The sequence below is a fragment of the Pristiophorus japonicus genome, chromosome 16, assembly GCF_044704955.1.
Source record: "Pristiophorus japonicus isolate sPriJap1 chromosome 16, sPriJap1.hap1, whole genome shotgun sequence".
NCBI lineage: Eukaryota > Metazoa > Chordata > Chondrichthyes > Pristiophoridae > Pristiophorus > Pristiophorus japonicus.
The window spans coordinates 99,387,584-99,408,598 of NC_091992.1; the positions used below are offsets into that span (position 1 = coordinate 99,387,584).

The 21,015-nt window shown below is 43.5% G+C and overlaps 1 protein-coding gene across 1 annotated transcript in view; it reads right to left on the reverse strand.

The window, feature by feature from the left end:
* LOC139226676 (bMERB domain-containing protein 1-like) overlaps nucleotides 1–21,015 on the reverse strand; it is an 88,860-nt gene that overhangs the window by 51,226 nt on the left and 16,619 nt on the right. The window contains exon 2 of the mRNA XM_070857598.1: nucleotides 7,880–8,000. Coding sequence (XP_070713699.1) covers nucleotides 7,880–8,000 — 121 coding nt within the window. The remainder of the gene's footprint in view (nucleotides 1–7,879; nucleotides 8,001–21,015) is intronic.

A 21,015-nucleotide genomic window follows, 5' to 3' on the forward strand; every position in this document is an offset into this window, starting at 1 on the left:
GAGGCGCTCCCGAGGTTTTGGAAATGGTCCACGTTGTCCAGGGCCGCACCGTTGATCTTGATGACTGGGGGGGGGGCAGTGCTGTGCGGCGAGGATAGGCTGGTGGAGGACCTTTGTCTGACAGATGTTTAGCGCAAGGTCCATGCTTTCATACGCCTCAGTACATACGTTGACTATGTCCTGGAGTTCAGCCTCTGCATGTGCGCAGACGCAGGCGTCATCCGCATACTGTAGCTCGATGATAGAGGTTGGGGTGGTCTTGGACCTGGCCTGGAGAGGGCGAAGGTTGAACAGGTTCCCACTGGTTCTGTAGTTTAGTTCCATTCCAGCAGGGAGCTAGTTGACTGTGAGGTGAAGCAGGAGAGCGAGGAAGATTGAGAAGAGAGTTGGGGCAATGATGCAGCCCTGTTTGACCCCGGTCCAGACGTGGATTGGGTCTGTAATGGATCCATTGGTAAGGATCACAGCCTGCATGTCGTCGTGGAGTAGTCGAAAGAATGTGACAACTTTTGGGGGCAGCTGAATCTAATCAAGGAATGGCACCGGTTCTCCAGATAGACACATGTGTGAGGAAAGCCCATAAGTAACTGCCCTGGAACCAAAACCTAATCCTGGGGCTTTCTGAGAGACAATGGACCTTATAAGAACATAAGAAACAGGAACAGGAGGAGGCCATATGGCCCTTCGAGCCTGCTCTGCCATTCAATAAGATCATGGCTAATCTGATCGTGGACTCCGCTCCACTTCCCCGCCCGCTCCCCGTATCCCCTTATCGTTTAAGGGACTGTCTATTTCTGTCTTAAATTTATTCAATGTCCCAGCTTCCACAGGTCTCTGAGGCAGCGAATTCCAGAAATTTACAACCCTCTGAGAGAAGAAATTTCTCCTCATCTCTGCTTTAATTGGGTGGCCCCTTACTCTAAGATCATGCCCTCTAGTTCTAGTCTCTCCCACCAGTGGAAACACCCTCTCTACAGCCACCTTGTCAAGCCCCTTCATAATCTTATATGTTTCGATAAGATCACCTCTCATTCTTCTGAATTCCAATGGGTAGAGGCCCAACCGACTCAACCTTTCTTCATAAGTCAACCCCCTCATCCCTGGAATCAACTTAATGAACCTTCTCTGAACTGCCTCCAAAGCAAGTATATCCTTCGGTAAATATGGAAACCCAAACTGCACAAAGTATTCCAGGTGTGGCCTCACCAATACCTTGTATAGCTGTAGCAAGACTTCCCTGCTTTTACACTCCATCCCCTTTGCAATAAAGGCCAAGATACCATTGGCCTTCCTGATCACTTGCTGTACCTGCATACTATCCTTTTGTGTTTCATGCAGAAGTACCCCAGGTCCCGCTGTACTGCGGCACTTTGCAATCTTTCTCCATTTAAATAATAACTTGTTCTTTGATTTTTTTTCTGCCAAAGTGCATGACCTCACACTTTCCAATATTGTACCCCATCTGCCAAATTTTTGCCCATTCACTTAGCCTGTCTATGTCCTTTTGCAGAATTTTTGTGTCCTTCTCACACATTGCTTTTCCTCCCATTTTTGTATCGTCAGCAAACTTGGCTACGTTACACTCAGTCCCTTCTTCCAAGTCATTAATATAGATTGTAAATAGTTGGGGTCCCAGCACTGATCCCTGCGGCACCTCACTAGTTACTGGTTGACAACCAGAGAATGAACCATTTATCCTGACTCTCTGTTCTCTGTTAGTTCGCCAATCCTCTATCCATGTTAATATATTACCCCCAACCCCGTTAACTTTTATCGTGTGCAGTAGCCTTTTATGTGGCACCAAGTCAAATGTCTTCTGGAAGTCTAAATACACTACATCCACTGGTTCCCCTTTATCCATCCTGTTCATTACATTCTCAAAGAACGCCATCAAATTTGTCAAGCATGACTTCCCCTTCATAAATCCATGCTGACTCTGCCTGACCGAATTTTGCTTTTCCAAATGTCCTGCTACTACTTCTTTAATAATGGACTCCAACATTTTATCAACCACAGATGTTAGGCTAACTGGTCTATAGTTTACTGCTTTTTGTCTGCCTCCTTTTTTAAATAGGGGCGTTACATTTGCAGTTTTCCAATCTGCTGGGACCTCCCCAGAACCCAGGGAATTTTGGTAAATTACAATCAATGCATCCACAATCCCTGTTGCTACTTCTCTCAAGACCCTAGAGTGCAAGCCATCAGGTCCAGGGGATTATGTGCCTTTAGTCCCATTACCTTACTGAGTACCACCTCCTTAGTGATTGTGATTGTGTTAAGCTCCTCTCGCCATTTAGCCCCCTGACTATCCACTGTTGGAATATTACATAGAAACATAGAAAATAGGTGCAGGAGTAGGCCATTCGGCCCTTCGAGCTTGCACCGCCATTCAATGAGTTCATGGCTGAACATGCAACTTCAGTACCCCATTCCTGCTTTCTCGCCATACCCCTTGATCCCCCTAGTAATAAGGACTACATCTAACTCCGTTTTGAATGTATTTAGTGAATTGGCCTCAACAACTTTCTGTGGTAGAGAATTCCACAGGTTCCCTACTCTCTGGGTGAAGAAGTTTCTCCTCATCTCGGTCCTAAATGGCTTACCCCTTATCCTTAGACTGTGACCCCTGGTTCTGGACTTCCCCAACATTAGGAACATTCTTCCTGCATCTAACCTGTCTAAACCCATCAGAATTTTAAACGTTTCTATGAGATCCCCTCTCATTCTTCTGAACTCCAGTGAATACAAGCCCAGTTGATCCAGTCTTTCTTCATATGTTAGTCCCGCTATCCTGGGAATCAGTCTGGTGAACCTTCGCTGCACTCCCTCAATAACAAGAATGTCCTTCCACAAGTTAGGAGACCAAAACTGTACACAATACTCCAGGTGTGGCCTCACCAAGGCCTTGTACAATTGTAGTAATGACTCCCTGCCCCTGTACTCAAATCCCCTCGCTATGAAGGCCAACATGCCATTTGCCTTCTTAACCGCCTGCTGTACCTGCATGCCAACCTTCAATGACTGATGTATCATGACACCCAGGTCTCGTTGCACCTCCCCTTTTCCTAATCTGTCACCATTCAGATAATAGTCTGTCTCTCTGTTTTCACAACACAAGTGGATAATCTTACATTTATCTACATTATACTTCATCTGCCATGCATTTGCCCACTCACCTAACCTATCCAAGTCACTCTGCAGCCTCATAGCATCCTCCTCGCAGCTCACACTGCCACCCAACTTAGTGTCATCTGCAAACTTGGAGATACTACATTTAATCCCCTCGACTAAATCATTAATGTGCAATGAAAACAGCTGGGGCCCCAGCACAGAACCTTGCGGTACCCCACTAGTCACTGCCTGCCATTCTGAAAAGTATCCATTTACTCCTACTTTTTGCTTCCTGTCTGCCAACCAGTTCTCAATCCATGTCAGCACACTACCCCCAATCCCATGTGCTTTAACTTTGCACCTTAATCTCTTGTGTGGGACCTTGTCGAAAGCCTTCTGAAAGTCAAAATACGCCACATCAACTGGTTCTCCCTTGTCCACTCTACTGGAAACATCCTCAAAAAATTCCAGAAGATTTGTCAAGCATGATTTCCCTTTCACAAATCCATGCTGACTTGGACCTATCATGTCACCTCTTTCCAAATGCGCTGCTATGACATCCTTAATAATTGATTCCATCATTTTACCCACTACCGATGTCAGGCTGACCGGTCTATAATTCCCTGTTTTCTCTCTCCCTCCTTTTTTAAAAAGTGGGGTTACATTGGCTACCCTCCACTCCATAGGAATTGATCCAAAGTCTATGGAACGTTGGAAAATGACTGTCAATGCATCTGCTATTTCCAAGGCCACCTCCTTAAGTACTCTGGGATGCAGACCATCAGGCCCTGGGGATTTAGTGGCCTTCAATCCCATCAATTTCCCCAACACAATTTCCCGACTAATAAGGATTTCCCTCAGTTCCTCCTTCTTACTAGACCCTCTGACCCCTTTTATATCCGGAAAGTTGTTTGTGTCCACCTTAGTGAATACCGAACCAAAGTTCTTGTTCAATTGGTCTGCCATTTCTTTGTTCACAGTTATGACTTCCCCTGATTCTAACTTGTTAATGTCCTCTACCGTAAAGACTGATACAAAATATTTGAGAATTAAAAAGTCAAGCCCAAACTTGCTAATTCTCTTCTTTCCGCACAACAAAGCAGGAAACCTCCCTCCACAGAACCAGAAGCTATGTGCTATGCGAGGAAAGTATATGTATTTATAAATCTGGAGCTCATTATTGTAACATCACTGTGCCTGTTGTAACTCAGTAAAATCCATAGGATACTTGTCGACTGCTGTTTGTCTGATAGGCTATGCGCATGTGTGTCTGTTTAATAAACGTATTCCAAATTATTATAAAGGAATTGATCTTGCTGTCAATTTAATGCCAGAGAGATTTATAAATCTTACAATGCCAACTTCTTACAATAATCAAATCTTACAATTACCATCCGTGGCTAACTAAGGAAATAAGAGATGGTATCAAATTGAAAACAAAGCCATACAAAGTGGCCAGGACTAGTGGGAGGCCAGAGGATTGGGAAACTTTTAAAAGCCAGCAAAGAATGACTAAAGAATTAATAAAGAGAGGGAAGATAGATTATGAATGTAAACTAACACGAAATATAAAAACAGATAGTAAGAGTTTCTACAGGTACATAAAAAAGGAAAAAAGTGGTTAAAGTAAATGTTGATCCCTTAGAGGATGAAACTGGGGAATTAATAATGGGGAACAGGGAAATGGCAGAGACTTTGAACCAATCTTTTGTATCGGTCTTCACGGTAGAAGGCACTAAAAAACATCCCAATACTGGATAATCAAGGGGCTAAAGGGACCGAAGGAACGTGATACAATCACTATCACTAAAGAAGTAGTACTTGGAAAAATATTGGGACTAAAGGCGGACAAGTCCCCTGGACCTGGTGGCTTGCATCGTAGGGTCTTAAAAGAAGGGACTGCAGAGATAGTGGATGCATTGGTTGTAATCTACCAAAATTCCCTGGATACTGGGGAGGTCCCAATGGATTGGAAACCCGCAAATGTAATGCTCCTATTTAAAAAAGGAGGCAGACAGAAAACTGGAAACTATAGACCAGTTAGCCTAACATCTGTCGTTGTTAAAATACTGAAGTCCATTATTAAGGAAGCAGTAGCAGGACAGTTAGAAAAGCATAATTCAATCAAGCAGAGTCAGCATGGTTTTATGAAGGGAAATCATGTTTGACAAATTTTCTGGAGTTCTTTGAGGATGTAACGACCAGGATGGATAAGGGGGAACCAGTGGATGTCATGTATTTGGATTTCCAGAAGGCATTCATAAGGTGCCACATAAAAGGTTCCTGCACAAGATAAAAGTTCACGGGGTTGGGGGTAATATATTAGCATGGATAGAGGATTGGCTAACTAACAGAGAACAGAGAGTCAGGATAAATGGTTCATTCTCTGGTTGGCAACCAGTAACTAGTGAGGTGCCACAGGGATCAGTGCTGGGACCCCAACTATTTACAATCTATATTAACGACTTGGAAGAAGGGACTGAGTGTAACGTAGCCAAGTTTGCTGACGATACAAAAAGTTAATATGCAGGTACAACAATTAATCAGGAAGGCAAACGAAATGTTGGTCTTTATTGCAAGGGGGATGGAGTATAAAAGCAGAGAAATCCTGCTACAACTGTACAGGGTATTGGCGAGGCCACATCTAGAGTACTGCATACAGTTTTGGTCTCCGTATTTAAGGAAGCATATACTTGCATTGGAGGCTGTTCAGAGAAGGTTCACTCGGTTGATTCCAGAAATGATGGGGTTGAATTATCAAAATAGGTTGAGTATGTTGGGCAGGTTGGGCCAATACTCATTGGAGTTCAGATGAATGACAGGAGATCTTATCGAAACATATAAGGTAATGAGAGGGCTCAGCAAGGTGGATACAGAGAAGATATCTCCACTCAAGGGAAATTAAGAATAGGGGGCATAGTCTCAGAATAAGGGGCCGCCCATTTAAAACTGAGATGAGGAGAAATTTCTTCTCTCAGAGGGTTGTAAATTTGTGGAATTCTCTGCCCCAGCGAGCTATGGAGGCTGGGTCATTGAATATATTTAAGGCAGAGAAAGACAGATTTTTGAGCGATAAGGGAATAAAGAGTTATGGGGAGCGGGCAGGGAAGTGGAGCTGAGTCCATGATCAGATCAGACATGATCTTTTAAATGGCGGAGCAGGTTCGAGGGTCCAAATGGTCTACTCCTGCTCCTATTTCTTATGTTCTTATGTAACAACATCTTCAACACAAGATTTTCATTAACTTGGCAGAAATTGACATTGATTTCCTAATGCTTTAAAAATAAACCAACAAACTTTACAATGCAATAATTAGCAATTATGTTATTCATATCAAAGCATTTTTTGTTGTTCCTCAAAAGAAATTAGTGCTCACCCCTCTTTACCTCTCCCCACCCACCCACCCTCCTCACACACTGTTCCTTGGCTTTACCATCCCAATGCCTCAATTGAGCTAGCATCCAGAAGATGGATGAAACCAGGATGCTGCCAATGTTTCTAAGGTTATCGGAAGGTGCATGAGGTGTCTATTTGAATAATGGAGTATATTATATACTTTTGTAACTGATGGAGTCAAGGAGCTTCTGTAAGTAGGTCAGCGGCGTGGTTTGTTAATTATATAACTGGACAGAACCAGTCCCACAGGCAGTATTTTAAGTAGAAATAGTTAATGGGTAGAAAGGAAACTATTCCGTATAATGTGAATAGGAGGCATCATTACCATGTCTCTGTCTGGTACTTCCTCTGATGGTCATCATCATAGGCAGTCCCTCGGAATCGAGGAAGACTTGCTTCCACTCTTAAAATGAGTTCTTAGGTGGCTGTACAGTCCAATACGAGAATCACAGTCTCTGACACAGGTGGGACAAATAGTCGTTGAAGGAAGGGGTGGGTGGAACTGGTTTGCCGCACGCTCTTTCCGCTGCCTGCGCTTGATTTCTGCATGCTCTCGGCGACGAGACTCGAGGAGCTCAGCGCCCTCCCGGATGCACTTCCTCCACTTAGGGCAGTCTTCGGCCAAGGACTCCCAGGTGTCAGTGGGGATGTTGCTCTTTATCAGGGAGGCTTTGAGGGTGTCATTGTAACATTTCCACTGCCCATCTTTGGCTCGTTTGTTGTGAAGGAGTTCCGAGTAGAGCACTTGGCTTTGGGAGTCTCGTGTCTGGCATATGAACGATGTGGCCTACCCAGCGGAGCTGATCAAGTGTGGTCAGTGCTTCAATGCTGGGGATGTTAGCCTGGACGAGGACGCTAGCGTTGGTACATCTGTCCTCCCAGGGGATTTGCAGGATCTTGCGGAGACATTGTTAGTGGTATTTCTCCAGCGACTTGAGGTGTCTGCTGTACATGGTCCATGTTTCTGAGCCATACAGGCAGGCTGGTATTACTACAGCCCTGTAGACCATGAGTTTGGTGACAGTTTTGAGGGCCTGGTCTTCAAACACTCTTTTCCTCAGGCGGCCGAAGGCTGCACTGGCGCACTGGAGGTGGTGTTGGATTTCGTTGTCAATGCCTGCTCTTGTTGATAGGAGGCTCCCGAGATAAGGGAAGTGGTCCACGTTGTCCAGGGACGCACCGTGGATCTTGATGACCGGGGGGCAGTGCTGTGCAGCGAGGACAGGGTGATGCCTCTGATGGTATAACTACAATCAAAGACATGGAGAAAAGAACACATCCTCCTACAGCTTATTGGAGCTCCAGCAGTGCACAATTTAGATCAGGGTCAAAATGCTACGTGTTAAAATAACGGAAAACACTTATACTCACATGTATCGGAGTTCAGACTCTCTTCGAACCAGTATATCTCTTATCCGTTCAATTTTAAAAAGTTCATCTTCAATGTCATCAACTGTTATGGTAGAATCTGCCATTGATATAATATCTGACTCTGCAAAGCAAATGAAGGCATCAACACTGAATCATTTGCACATTTGAATTACATAGAAATCACTATACCATTACTTTCTGATTCAGAATTTTTAAAAAATTATACAATGTATGTAAGATAGGAAATAATCTTCTAATTTGCTGGGGGAAGGGGAGAGGTTGAGTGGAAGGTAAAGGCATTTGTTGTAAGTTTTCCTATCTATTAATGGCCTTTAATAATTAGTATTAAGCTGTTCTAATTGTTTCATAGAAATAGTTTGCACCACTAAAATGAAAAGCACAAATAATTTGTAGTCCAAAGAAATCACCGGTTGTTTCAAATATAAATCCTGAGAAGTTAAAAGTTAACCTTAAAATTTACTGATATTGATGATACCCTGAATATTTTCAACAAGCTAATTATTCATTATAGCCATACAAAATGGTAAGTTGCCCAGTATGTGTGTTCATGTCTCCTGAGTGTTCTGTAGAATGAATAATAGTCACAACATACTGGTTAAATGTATAAAACTATCAAAGAGATCAAACTTTGAGTTCTGGGGTCAGTATTAGTTCAGACACTTGGGCCAGAGGTGTCAAAACAGAATTGATTGACAGCGGGTCAGGAGCCAGCTGTCAACTCACCTCTGCGCTAGTCTCCCATGTGTTGGATCTGTCAGCATTTAACAGAACCAACACCAAATAGCGGGGTAGGCAATTTAGATAATTAAGAGATAATTAAAAGCCAATTAAGCCATTTTTCCAGCTTACATCCATTCTTCTGGATAGGTGACAGCTGCAAAAGCTACCATTTCACAGTTGTTCACTTTCCAGTCTTAGAAGCTGGAGCCTTCAGGATTTCAAAGACACATTTGAGCTTTATGCAGGTTGGAAGTGTTTGCAGTAAACTCTCTATCCACTGTCACCTCCTTGGAACAACCTCTCTCACCATTGACAGATCGCTTCTGTCATCTCAACCTCACCTGCCATCTATTCCATCAGCATCGGTGCCCTTGAAAAAATCTCACCTTGGTCCAAAGAAGCCCACCACGATTAGCTCCAACACCAACATCACCAGGCATAGGGGCATCACCAGACACTCGAGCAGCACCAACAAAACCATCAACCTTCTCTGCAATCAACTGATGCTGCACAGGACACAAGTCATCAGCACCTGACCACATTGCTGCCCGGGAGGCCAGGAATGGTCTCACCATGGCCAGATTTACTTCACTTGATGCTGTTGTGCAAGGCCTCTTGGGGAAGAGTGATTAATTAGCAATCTCGTTGTGCGAGGCCCCTTGGGGAAGAGTGACCATAATATAGTGGAATTCTACATTAGGATGGAGAATGAAACAGTTAATTCAGAGACCATGGTCCAGAACTTAAAGAAGGGTAACTTTGAAGGTATGAGGCGTGAATTGGCTAGGATAGATTGGCGAATGATACTTAAGGGGTTGACAGTGGATGGGCAATGGCAGACATTTAGAGACCGCATGGATGAACTACAACAATTGCACATTCCTGTCTGGCGTAAAAATAAAAAAGGGAAGGTGGCTCAACTGTGGCTATCAAGGGAAATCAGGGATAGTATTAAAGCCAAGGAAGTGGCATACAAATTGGCCAGAAACAGCGGCGAACCCGGGGACTGGGAGAAATTTAGAACTCAGCAGAGGAGGACAAAGGGTTTGATTAGGGCAGGGAAAATAGAGTACAAGAGGAAGCTTGCAGGGAACATTAAGACAGACTGCAAAAGTATCTATAGATATGTAAAGACAAAAAGGTTAGTAAATACAAACGTAGGTCCCCTGCAGTCAGAATCAGGGGAAGTCATAACGGGGAACAAAGAAATGGCAGACCAATTGAACAAGTACTTTGGTTCGGTATTCACTAAGGAGGACACAAACAACTTTCCGGATATAAAAGGGGTCAGAGGGTCTATAAGGAGGAGGAACTGAGGGAAATCCTTATTAGTCGGGAAATTGTGTTGGGGAAATATATGGGATTGAAGGACGATAAATCCCCAGGGCCTGATGGTCTGCATCCCAGAGTACTTAAGGAGGTGGCCTTGGAAATAGCGGATGCATTGACAGTCATTTTCCAACATTCCATAGACTCTGGATCAGTTCCTATGGAGTGGAGGGTAGCCAATGTAACCCCACTTTTTAAAAAAGGAGGGAGAGAGAAATCATGGAATTATAGACCGGTCAGCCTGACATCGGTAGTGGGTTAAATGATGGAATCAATTATTAAGGGTGTCATAGCAGCGCATTTGGAAAGAGGTGACATGATAGGTCCAAGTCAGCATGGATTTGTAAAAGGGACATCATGCTTGACAAATCTTCTGGAATTTTTTGAGGATGTTTCCAGTAGAGTGGACAAGGGGGAACCAGTTGATGTGGTGTATTTGGACTTTCAGAAGGCTTTCGACAAGGTCCCACACAAGAGATTAAGGTGCAAAGTTAAGGCACATGGGATTGGGGGTAGTGTGCTGACGTGGATTGAGAACTGGTTGGCAGACAGGAAGCAAAGAGTAGGAGTAAATGGATACGTTTCAGGCAGAGACTAGTGGAGTACCGCAAGGTTCTGTGCTGGGGCCCCAGCTGTTTACATTGCATGTTAATGATTTAGACGAGGGGATTAAATGTAGTATCTCCAAGTTTGCAGATGACACTAAGTTGGGTGGCAGTGTGAGCTGCGAAGAGGATGCTATGAGGCTGAAGAGTGACTTGGATAGGTTAGGTGAGTGGGCAAATGCATGGCAGATGAAGTATAATGTGGATAAATGTGAGGTTATCCACTTTGGTTGTAAAAACAGAGAGACAGACCATTATCTGAATAGTGACAGATTAGGAAAAGGGGAGGTGCAACGAGACCTGGGTGTCATGGTACATCAGTCATTGAAGGTTGGCATGCAGGTACAGCAGGCGGTTAAGGCGGCAAATGGCATGTTGGCCTTCATAGCGAGGGGATTTGAGTACAGGGTCAGGGAGGTGTTACTACAGTTGTACAGGGCCTTGGTGAGGCCACACCTGGAGTATTGTGTACAGTTTTTGTCTCCTAACTTGAAGAAGGACATTCTTGCTATTGAGGGAGTGCAGCGAAGGTTCACCAGACTGATTCCCGGGATGGCGGGACTGACATATGAAGAAAGACTGGATCAACTGGGCTTGTATTCACTGGAGTTCAGAAGAATGAGAGGGGATCTCATAGAAACGTTTAAAATTCTGATGGGTTTAGACAGGTTAAATGCAGGAAGAATGTTCCCAAAGTTGGGAAGTCCAGAACCAGGGGTCACAGTCTAAGGATAAGGGGTAAGCCATTTAGGACCCAGATGAGGAGAAACTTCTTCATCCAGAGAGTGGTGAACCTGTGGAATTCTCTACCACAGAAAGTTGTTGAGGCCAATTCACTAAATATATTCAAAAAGGAGTGAGATATAGTCCTTACTATTGGGGGGATCAAGGGGTATGGTGAGAAAGCAGGAATGGGGGACTGGAGTTGCATGTTCAGCCATGAACTCATTGAATGGTGGTGCAGGCTCGAAGGGCCGAATGGCCTACTCCTGCACCTATTTCTATGTTTCTATGTACACCCTGGGTGCCACATGATGCACCAGGTTGGCACCACCCCACACCAGCACCATAAAGCATCCCTGCATTGACCAAGCCATTCCTTTCGCACTCATCACCATTGCCAGGGGGTACTTTTATGTCTCACCATTCACTGCAACTCACTAAGCCACTTCCAAAGGTGCACACAAATCTGTCCAAGAAGGCAAAGTGTTGAAATTAAAGATGTCAATGAAAAGGTTGATTTCCTGGGGAGGTCTGTTCCACCCATTGGATGGGAAGAGAACCCCCCCTGCATGCTCTGACTCCCTCCATAAGCATATAGAGGGAGTCATGGGAGAGCTTGGGTGCAGCCGTGCATCTCTGTGCAGTGCTGGTCAGTGTTTGCAGCAGCTCAATGCTGTAGAACACTGACAGCACAACTGTCAAAATTAATATGGATATGGTCCCTTTAAGGAAACTGGCTGATGATGTGTCATTAAATGACATCATCTGACCCACTTCTTTTTAATTGGCTGGGAACCTAGATGGGCGGGCTTAACAAGCCCCATCAAGGTAAAATCACTTGGAGAGAGCGGGTTGTAGCCAGCAGCAGGCTGGGACCTGGCTACAGACCTTGGGCTTCCAGGACTCGCCTTGGTCAGCGAAATCACAGCCTTGGTTCAAGTATCTGACGGATGGCTGTTGGCTCAATCACTTACTATGATCTGATCCATGTACAAACATGATTGGGAGTGGACTGAGGCGTCCCACAGTGTTCTGGGACGGTTTCCATTCACGGTGTACATCAATAAATTGTAATATAGAACTAGAGGGAGTGGTGTCCAAATCTGTAGATTCGCCTCTCCCCATCTCTGCAACCCCTTCCAGCTCTCCAACTATTTCCCCCCCCCCCCCCCCACCCCACAGCCGCAGAACTCCCCATTCTTCGAACTCTGGATTCTCTTGCATTCCCTCTTCCTTTGCCCCACCAATGATGGCTATGCCTTTGGCGGCCTAGGCTCACACTAGAATTCCTTATCTAAACCCTTCTGCTTCTCCATCACCCTCTCCTCATTTAAGATCCTCCTTAAAACCCATCTCTGTCACCAAGCTTTACATCATCAGTCTCCTCCTATGGAGGATAAACACCAACATGGATTGGTTGGACCGAATCTATGTTTCCATGTCTAATTTCTATGTAATTCTATGTAAAAAGTTAGTGCACGTTGAAATCACCATTATATTTACCATCATAGCAAAACAATACCACTGACATCTGGGACAGACTATAACTACTATTCCAGGTTCTGAAATAACTATTAAAGTCATGAAGACTGAATATGGCTAGCTGACTGAATCCTGGATCTAAACAGTAAGGTGATAAATATTAACCTGGAATCACAGTTAGATACTTAAAAAAAAAATACACAGGTGCTCGCCAATAGCAGTGAGAAGTCAGTTTCACTTAGCAAATATAACGAGTGTGTAACTCACAATGCATACAGAGCTCGTGATGAAGAACATTCGGCAGTTGAGGACAAAATATTCTTTGAAATGCAAGACCACCTTAAATTTCCACAGGGTTCTTAATTTAGTTAATGTCAGCTGTGGCTCAGTGGGTAACACTCTCATCTCTGAGTCAGAAAGGTTGTGGGTTCAGGTCCCACTCCAGGGACTTGAGCACATATATCTAGGCTGACACTCCAGTGCAGTACTGAGGGAGTGTGGGAATGCTGCACTGTCGGAGGTGCCATCTTTTGTATGGGGCGTTAAACTGACACCCCGTCTGCTCTCTCGGGTGGATGTAAAAGACCCCCTGGCACTATTTCGAAGAAGAGTAGGATGTTTATTTCCGGTATCCTGGCCAATATTTATCCCTCAATCGACATAACAAAAACAGATGATCTGGTCATTATCACATTGCTGTTTGTGGGAGCTTGCTGTGTGCAATTTGGCTGCCATGTTTCCCATATTACAACAGTAACTACACTCCAAAAAGTACTTAGCTGGCTATAAAGCGCTTTGGGACATCCGATGGTCATGAAAGGAGCTTATAACTTCAAGTCTTTCTTTCTTTTTAGTTCTAGAACGGTGTGAACAGGTGATTAACTTTCAAAAGTAATACTTATATGACTGTTTATGTTATGTTATTTACTGCTGTGAGTTAGCAAATAACTTGACAGCAGGCAGCGGAAAGAGCGTGCAGCAAACCTGTCCCACTCACCCTTTCCCTCAACGACTATCTGTCCCACCTGAGACAGGGACTGTGGTTCTCGTATTGGACTGTTCAGCCACCTAAGAACTCATTTTTAGAGTGGAAGCAAGTCTTCCTCGATTTCGAGGGACTGCCTATGATGATGATGACAATACTAATTAACCCTCATCAGGTTCATTTTTTCCTTCACAAAAACATTTCTACAATGGAGGTGCTTTGATGAATTCTACTTTTATTCTAAGAGGTCACTGGATTGTGATATCAGTATCAGACACACCATCCGTTGTGTCACCAGTCTGCACTTGGAGAGGCCCATTAAGATTCTGAGTTCTTCAATTGGAAACTGTAGGTGCTGTGAATCTTCTTCAAAAAAAGGTGTCGTAATTCATTTACTATGTAACTAACTGAAAATACATTGGTCACAATAAGATGAGTCATTTAAACTGAGCATCTTGATTGTCATTTTACCTCTTCACCTACTCCTACGCGCCTTGCAGATCAGAGACTAATTGATGAAATGGGTCATTTCAGACTATGGGACCATCACCACCTGCAAGTTCCCGTCCGAGTTACACACCATCCATACTTGGAAGTATATCGCTGTTCCTTCATCGTCCCTGGGTCAAAATCCTGGAACTCCCTCCCGAACAGCACTGTGGGAATATCTTCACCACAAGGACTAGCAGTTCAAGGCAACAGCTCACCAACATCTTCTCAAGGGCAATTAGGGATGGGCAATAAATGCTGGACTTGCCAGCGACACCCACATCCCGGAACGAATAAAAACAAATGTGCCACAGAGGAAATCATGGGTGCTAACCCTACAACAACTCAGCATATGATGCTAAATGATGAATCCATGCCTTTAGACTAGTGCCTCCAAGCATGATTATAAATAAATTATGAGGCAGCAAGAATCAGAATCTTTTTAATTTAGATTTTGGGGTGCAATCCATTTATGGTTTAGGAAAGAAAGGAAAAGTTGCATTTATATTGCATCTTTCACGACCACCGGATGTACCAAAGTGCTTTACAGCCAATGAAGTATTTTTGAAGTGTAGTCACAATTGTAACAAAGAAAACACGGCAGCCAATTTGCGCACAGCAAGGTCTGATAAACAGGAATATGATATTAACCAGACAATCTGTTCTAGTGATGTTGGTTGAGCTATAAATATTGGAGAACTCCCCTGCTCTTCTAGTACCATTTTTATATCCTTGAGAGGGAAAACATGGTTTAACATCTCATCCAAAAGACAGCACTCCTACTGTACTCCAGTATCAACCCAGATTATGTGCTCATGTCCCTGGAATGAGACTCAGAGGTGACACCCAAGGCAAGCATTGACATTATTTCACATTGCCTGACGTCTGGCATGTGAATGCTGTACAAAGTACCTCATAACAGGTAGCCTGCACTACTTTAATTTTGTGGCTTTGTGGATTGGTCACTCGTGCTAAAGGCTAGCTTTGAGAACATTATACTAAAGCATCTCTCAGTCTGAAAACATGTTCTCACAAACTCAGCCCTTCTTCAAACATAAATTGACATCCCGGTTTGGTTCAAATTCCCAGACACAATTCATCGGATCTGCCCAGCAGCCACAGCACAAATTACTTGCTCAATGAAACTCTCAATTTTTAATTGCCTAATTTTGAGACATTCATTTTCTTGAAGTAAATAGCAGTAATGTAATTGCCCAGTGCATTAGCATACAGGATCAAAAATATTTTAAATTAGAAGGGGAATAGTTCAATGTGTTAAAGCACTGAGTTATTGAGCTGAAAGGTGTCAATTTGAAATTGACATAGAAACATAGAAAATAGGTGCAGGAGTAGGCCATTCGGCCCTTCGAGCCTGCACTGCCATTCAATGAGTTCATGGCTGAACATGCAACTTCAGTACCCCATTCCTGCTTTCTCACCATACCCCTTGATCCCCCTAGTAGTAAGGACTACATCTAACTCCTTTTTGAATATATTTAGTGAATTGGAATCAACAACTTTCAGTGGTAGAGAATTCCACAGGTTCATCACTCTCTGGGTGAAGATGTTTCTCCTCATCTCGGTCCTAAATGGCATACCCCTTATCCTTAGACTGTGACCCCTGGTTCTGGACTTCCCCAACATTGGGAACATTCTTCCTGCATCTAACCTGTCTAAACCCGTCAGAATTTTAAACGTTTCTGTGAGATCCCCTCTCATTCTTCTGAACTCCAGTGAATACAAGCCCAGTTGATCCAGTCGTTCTTTATATGTCAGTCCCGCCATCCCGGGAATCAGTCTGGTGAACCTTCGCTGCACTCCCTCAATAGCAAGAATGTCCTTCCTCAAGTTAGGAGACCAAAACTGTACACAATACTCCAGGTCTGGTCTCACCAAGGCCCTGTACAACTGTAGCAACACCTCCCTGCCCCTAAACTCAAATCCCCTCGCTATGAAGGCCAACATGCCATTTGCTTTCTTAACCACCTGCTGTACCTGCATGCCAACCTTCAATGACTGATGTACCATGACACCCAGGTCTCGTTGCATCTCCCCTTTTCCTAATCTGTCACCATTCAGATAATAGTCTGTCTCTCTGTTTTTACCACCAAAGTGGATAACCTCACATTTATCCACATTATACTTCATCTGCCATGCATTTGCCCACTCACCTAACCTATCCAAGTCACTCTGCAGCCTCATAGCATCCTCCTCGCAGCTCACACTGCCACCCAACTTAGTGTCATCCGCAAATTTGGAGATACTACATTTAATCCCCTCATCTAAATCATTAATGTACAATGTAAACAGCTGGGGCCCCAGCACAGAACCTTGCGGTACCCCACTAGTCACTGCCTGCCATTCTGAAAAGTATCCATTTACTCCTACTTTTTGCTTCCTGTCTGCCAACCAGTTCTCAATCCACACCAGCATACTATCCCCAATCCCATGTGCTTTAACTGTGCACATTAATCTCTTGTGTGGGACCTTGTCGAAAGCCTTCTGAAAGTCTAAATACAGCATACATCAACTGGTTCTCCCTTGTCCACTCTACTGGAAACATCCTCAGAAAATTCTAGAAGATTTGTCAAGCATGATTTCCCTTTCACAAATCCATGCTGACTTGGACCTATCACGTCACCTCTTTCCAAATGCGCTGCTATGACACCCTTAATAATTGATTCCATCATTTTACCCACTAACGATGTCAGGCTGACTGGTCTATAATTCTCTGTTTTCTCTCTCCCTCCTTTTTTAAAAAGTGGGGTTACATTGACTACCCTCCACTCCATAGGAACTGATCCAGAGTCTATGGAATGTTGGAAAATCACTGTCAATACATCCGCTAATTCCAAGGCTACCTCCTTAAGTACTCTGGGATGCAGTCCATCAGGCCCTGGGGAGTTATCGGCCTTCAATCCCATCAATTTCCCCAACACAATTTCCCGACTAATAAGGATTTCCCTCAGTTCCTCCTTCTGACTAGACCCTCTGACCCCTTTTATATCTGGAAGGTTGTTTGTGTCCTCCTTAGTGAATACCGAACTTGTTCAATTGGTCTGCCATTTCTTTGTTCCCCATTATGACTTCCCCTGATTCTGACTGCAGGGGACCTACGTTTGTCTTTACTAATCTTTTTCTCGTTACATATCTATAGAAGCTTTTGCAGTCCATCTTAATGTTCCCTGCAAGCTTCCTCTCGTACTCTATTTTCCCTGCCCTAATCAAACCCTTTGTCCTCCTCTGCTGAGTTCTAAATTTCTCCCAGTCCCCAGGTTCGCTGCTATTTCTGGCCAATTTGTATGCCACTTCCTTGGCTTTAATACTATCCCTGACTTGATAGCCAATGTTGAGCCATCTTCCCTTTTTTATTTTTACGCCAGACAGGGATGTACAATTGTTGTAGTTCATCCATGCAGTCTCTAAATGTCTGCCATTGCCCATCCACTGTCAACCCCTTAAGTATCATTCGCCAATCTATCCTAGCCAATTCACGCCTCATACCTTCAAAGTTACCCTTCTTTAAGTTCTGGACCATGGTCTATGAATTAACCGTTTCATTCTCCATCCTAATGTAGAATATTATGGTCCCCAAGGGGCCTCGCACAACAAGATTGCTAATTAATCCCCCTCTCATTACACAACACCCAGTCTAAGATGGCCTCCCCCCTCGTTGCTTTCTCGACATATTGGTCTAGAAAACCATCCCTTATGTACTCCTCCTCCACCGTATTGCTTCCTATTTGGTTAGCCCAATCTATATGCATATTAAAGTCACCCATGATAACTGCTGCACCTTTATTGCATGCACCCCTAATTTCCTGTTTGATGCCCTCCCCAACATCACTACTACTGTTTGGAGGTCTGTACACAACTCCCACTAACGTTTTTTGTCCTTTGGTGTTCTGCAGCTCTACCCATATAGATTCCACATCATCCAAGCTAATGTCCTTCCTAACTATTGCATTAATCTCCTCTTTAACCAGCAATGGTACCCCAGCTCCTGTTCCTTTTATTCTATCCTTCCTGAATGTTGAATACCCTTGGATATTGAGTTCCCAGCCCTGATCATCCTGGAGCCACGTCTCAGTAATCCCAATCACATCATATCTGTTAACATCTGTTTGTACAGTTAATTCACCCACCTTATTACGGATACTCCTTGCATAAGGACACAAAGCCTTCAGGCTTGTTTTTTTTAACACCCTTTGTCCTTTTAGAATTATGATGTAGTGTGGCCCTTTTTGGTTCTTGCCTTTGTTTACACGGGCTTCCACTATTGCTTTTTACCTTTCTACCATCTGTTTCTGACTCCATATTACTTCGCCCTGTCTCGCTGCATAGGTTCCCATCCCCCTGCCATATTAGTTTAAACACTCCCGAACTGCATTAGCAAATGTTAACCCCAGGATATATGGGGATATAATGCCATAATTATAGCATGGACTAGCAGAAAAGGGAAAATAGCCCACACTTACTCATACACCCTACATGCCAGTATCAATGTATTAGATTCTGGGAGCGGTTGTTCACCCAGTCAGTTACAGGTGAATGTATGGAGCATACAGCATATGACCAAGTGTAGGGAAGAAAACAAAGAGCAGAGGAGGGGAAATTTCTAAGAGGAAAGCTAATGTACATATCAGCAAAAAACAATAGCAAGGTATACATTTACCAAATATATTGCAAAGATTGTATTCTAATCTGCAATGATTGGATATTGGAAACCAAACGGAGGCAGCTGGGTGATGCATTAATGCTTGCTCCAGATAATCAGTTGAACAGATTAGCCCAATCCATCAAGGAATTAGAGGGTAGAGGTCGCGTTTTGATCACAATCGAGAAAATACACTCGAAATTCAGCTGGTTAGGTTACAGTTCAAGTTTCCGCTAAAATTATTTTGCATAATCACAACCGTAAAATGTTCAATGAACCAACACAATCACGCAGCGTAATAGAACACAATTGTCTCTTTCTTCTTTCCATCAAAAAGTATTCTGTGATGTATTTAGAGTGGAAACCTGGTGTAGTTTTATTAATACAGCTGAAAATGGAGTTATCAGCAAAAATAAGCATTTTTAATAAAGTTTACTCGTGAGTAACCCGATTTAAAATCACTGAAAATGTCTTAAAAAAGCTATACTGAACCATTTAATAGTACACTAGTCAGTTTCTTAGTAAATTAAATATATTTTGATTTGATAAACAATGTGACTGCTAGTAGTGCCTGTGCACTCAAGAAAATGTGCGCAATTTGAAGAGGCTTCCCGAACCAACGCAATCGTTGCAATCTCGCAATTTAGACCTGGTGGCGTGGCCAGTTTTGTTGGCAAGGCCCGATTTGGGTGATTTGAATCTTGAACCAGCTTAAAAGATCGCAGAGATCACAAACACAAATAGATTTGGGCGCAACTCACGTTTAAAATTCCCCGATCTTTATTGCTGGTTCGGCCGATTCCCCCTGGATTGCACTGATATTACTAGTGGAAAGAAGCGGGAACTCTGCCCCAAGACTGGAGAGCTGAAGACGACTCTCCTTTTTCGACGTCCTCGATATCTGGGCAAATTTTCGTTCTCAGGATTCTGTCCCTTCCTCTGTATTCTCACAAACTGGCCTTGATACTGACCTCATGTCACCAGCCAGAATCAATAGGTCAGGTAGTGACATTTTCCAATTTACTGCACTCATTTCTACTGTTCCCTTCCAAAACAAATACATACAAGAAACGGCTTTAGCAAGTTTGCTCAGTTTTGCAAGGTGGCAAGCATCTATTATGGCAGGATTTCATTGAACCAAACAGCACAGAAGAAGGCCATTCGACCCATCGTGCTTGTGCCAGCTCTTTGAAAGAGCTAGCCAGTTAGTCCCATTCTCCTGCTCTTTCCCGATAGCCCTGTAATTTCCCCCCTTCAAATGTTTATCCAATTCTCTTTTGAAAGTAATTATTGAATCTGCTTCTACCATCCTTTCAGGCAATGCAGTCCAGATCATAACAACTTGCTGCGTATTGTTTTCCCTTCATGCCCCCTCTGGTCCTTTTGCCAATTACCTTAAATCTATGTCCTCTTGTTACCAACCCTTCTGCCACTGGAAACCGTTTCTCCTCATTTACTCTATCAAAACCCTTCATGAATTTGGATACATCTATCAAATCTCTGCTTCTCTTCCTCTGGTCAGTAATGGTGACCATGAAACTACCGGATTGTTGTAAAACACATCTGCTTCACTAATGTCCTTTAGAGAAGGAAATCTGCCATCCTTACCCAGTCTGGCCGATGTATGACTCCAGACCCACAGCAATGTGGTTGACTCTTAACTGCCCTCTGAAATGGCCTAGCAAGCCACTCAGTTGTGGCAAACTGCTACAAAGACTGCAGCGGTTCAAGAAAGCGGCTCACCACATCACCAGGGCAATTAGGGATAGACAATAAATGCTGGTCTTGCCAGTGACGTCTACATCCCGTGAACGAATAAAATAAATGACATAAGAACTTTGTGCATTGCCATAGGTGATCTTGAGTACTTCACCAGTTGCCGTGGCTTCATAGGAAAAATAAACTGCAAGTGTTTTTGCAAACACAGATGTGTAACGTTTATGTAATATACTAATAATTCAGATGTTGAGTGTTCAAATCTTATTATTGTAAGTTGTCAAATTGAACTCAATACCCTATGGACTAGTATCAGAAAAAAATTACAATAAAATTGCCAAATTGTCATAAAAACTGACTAGTTCATTAGTGCCTTCAAGGAAGTTGTCAAAGGAACTGTTTCCTAAGA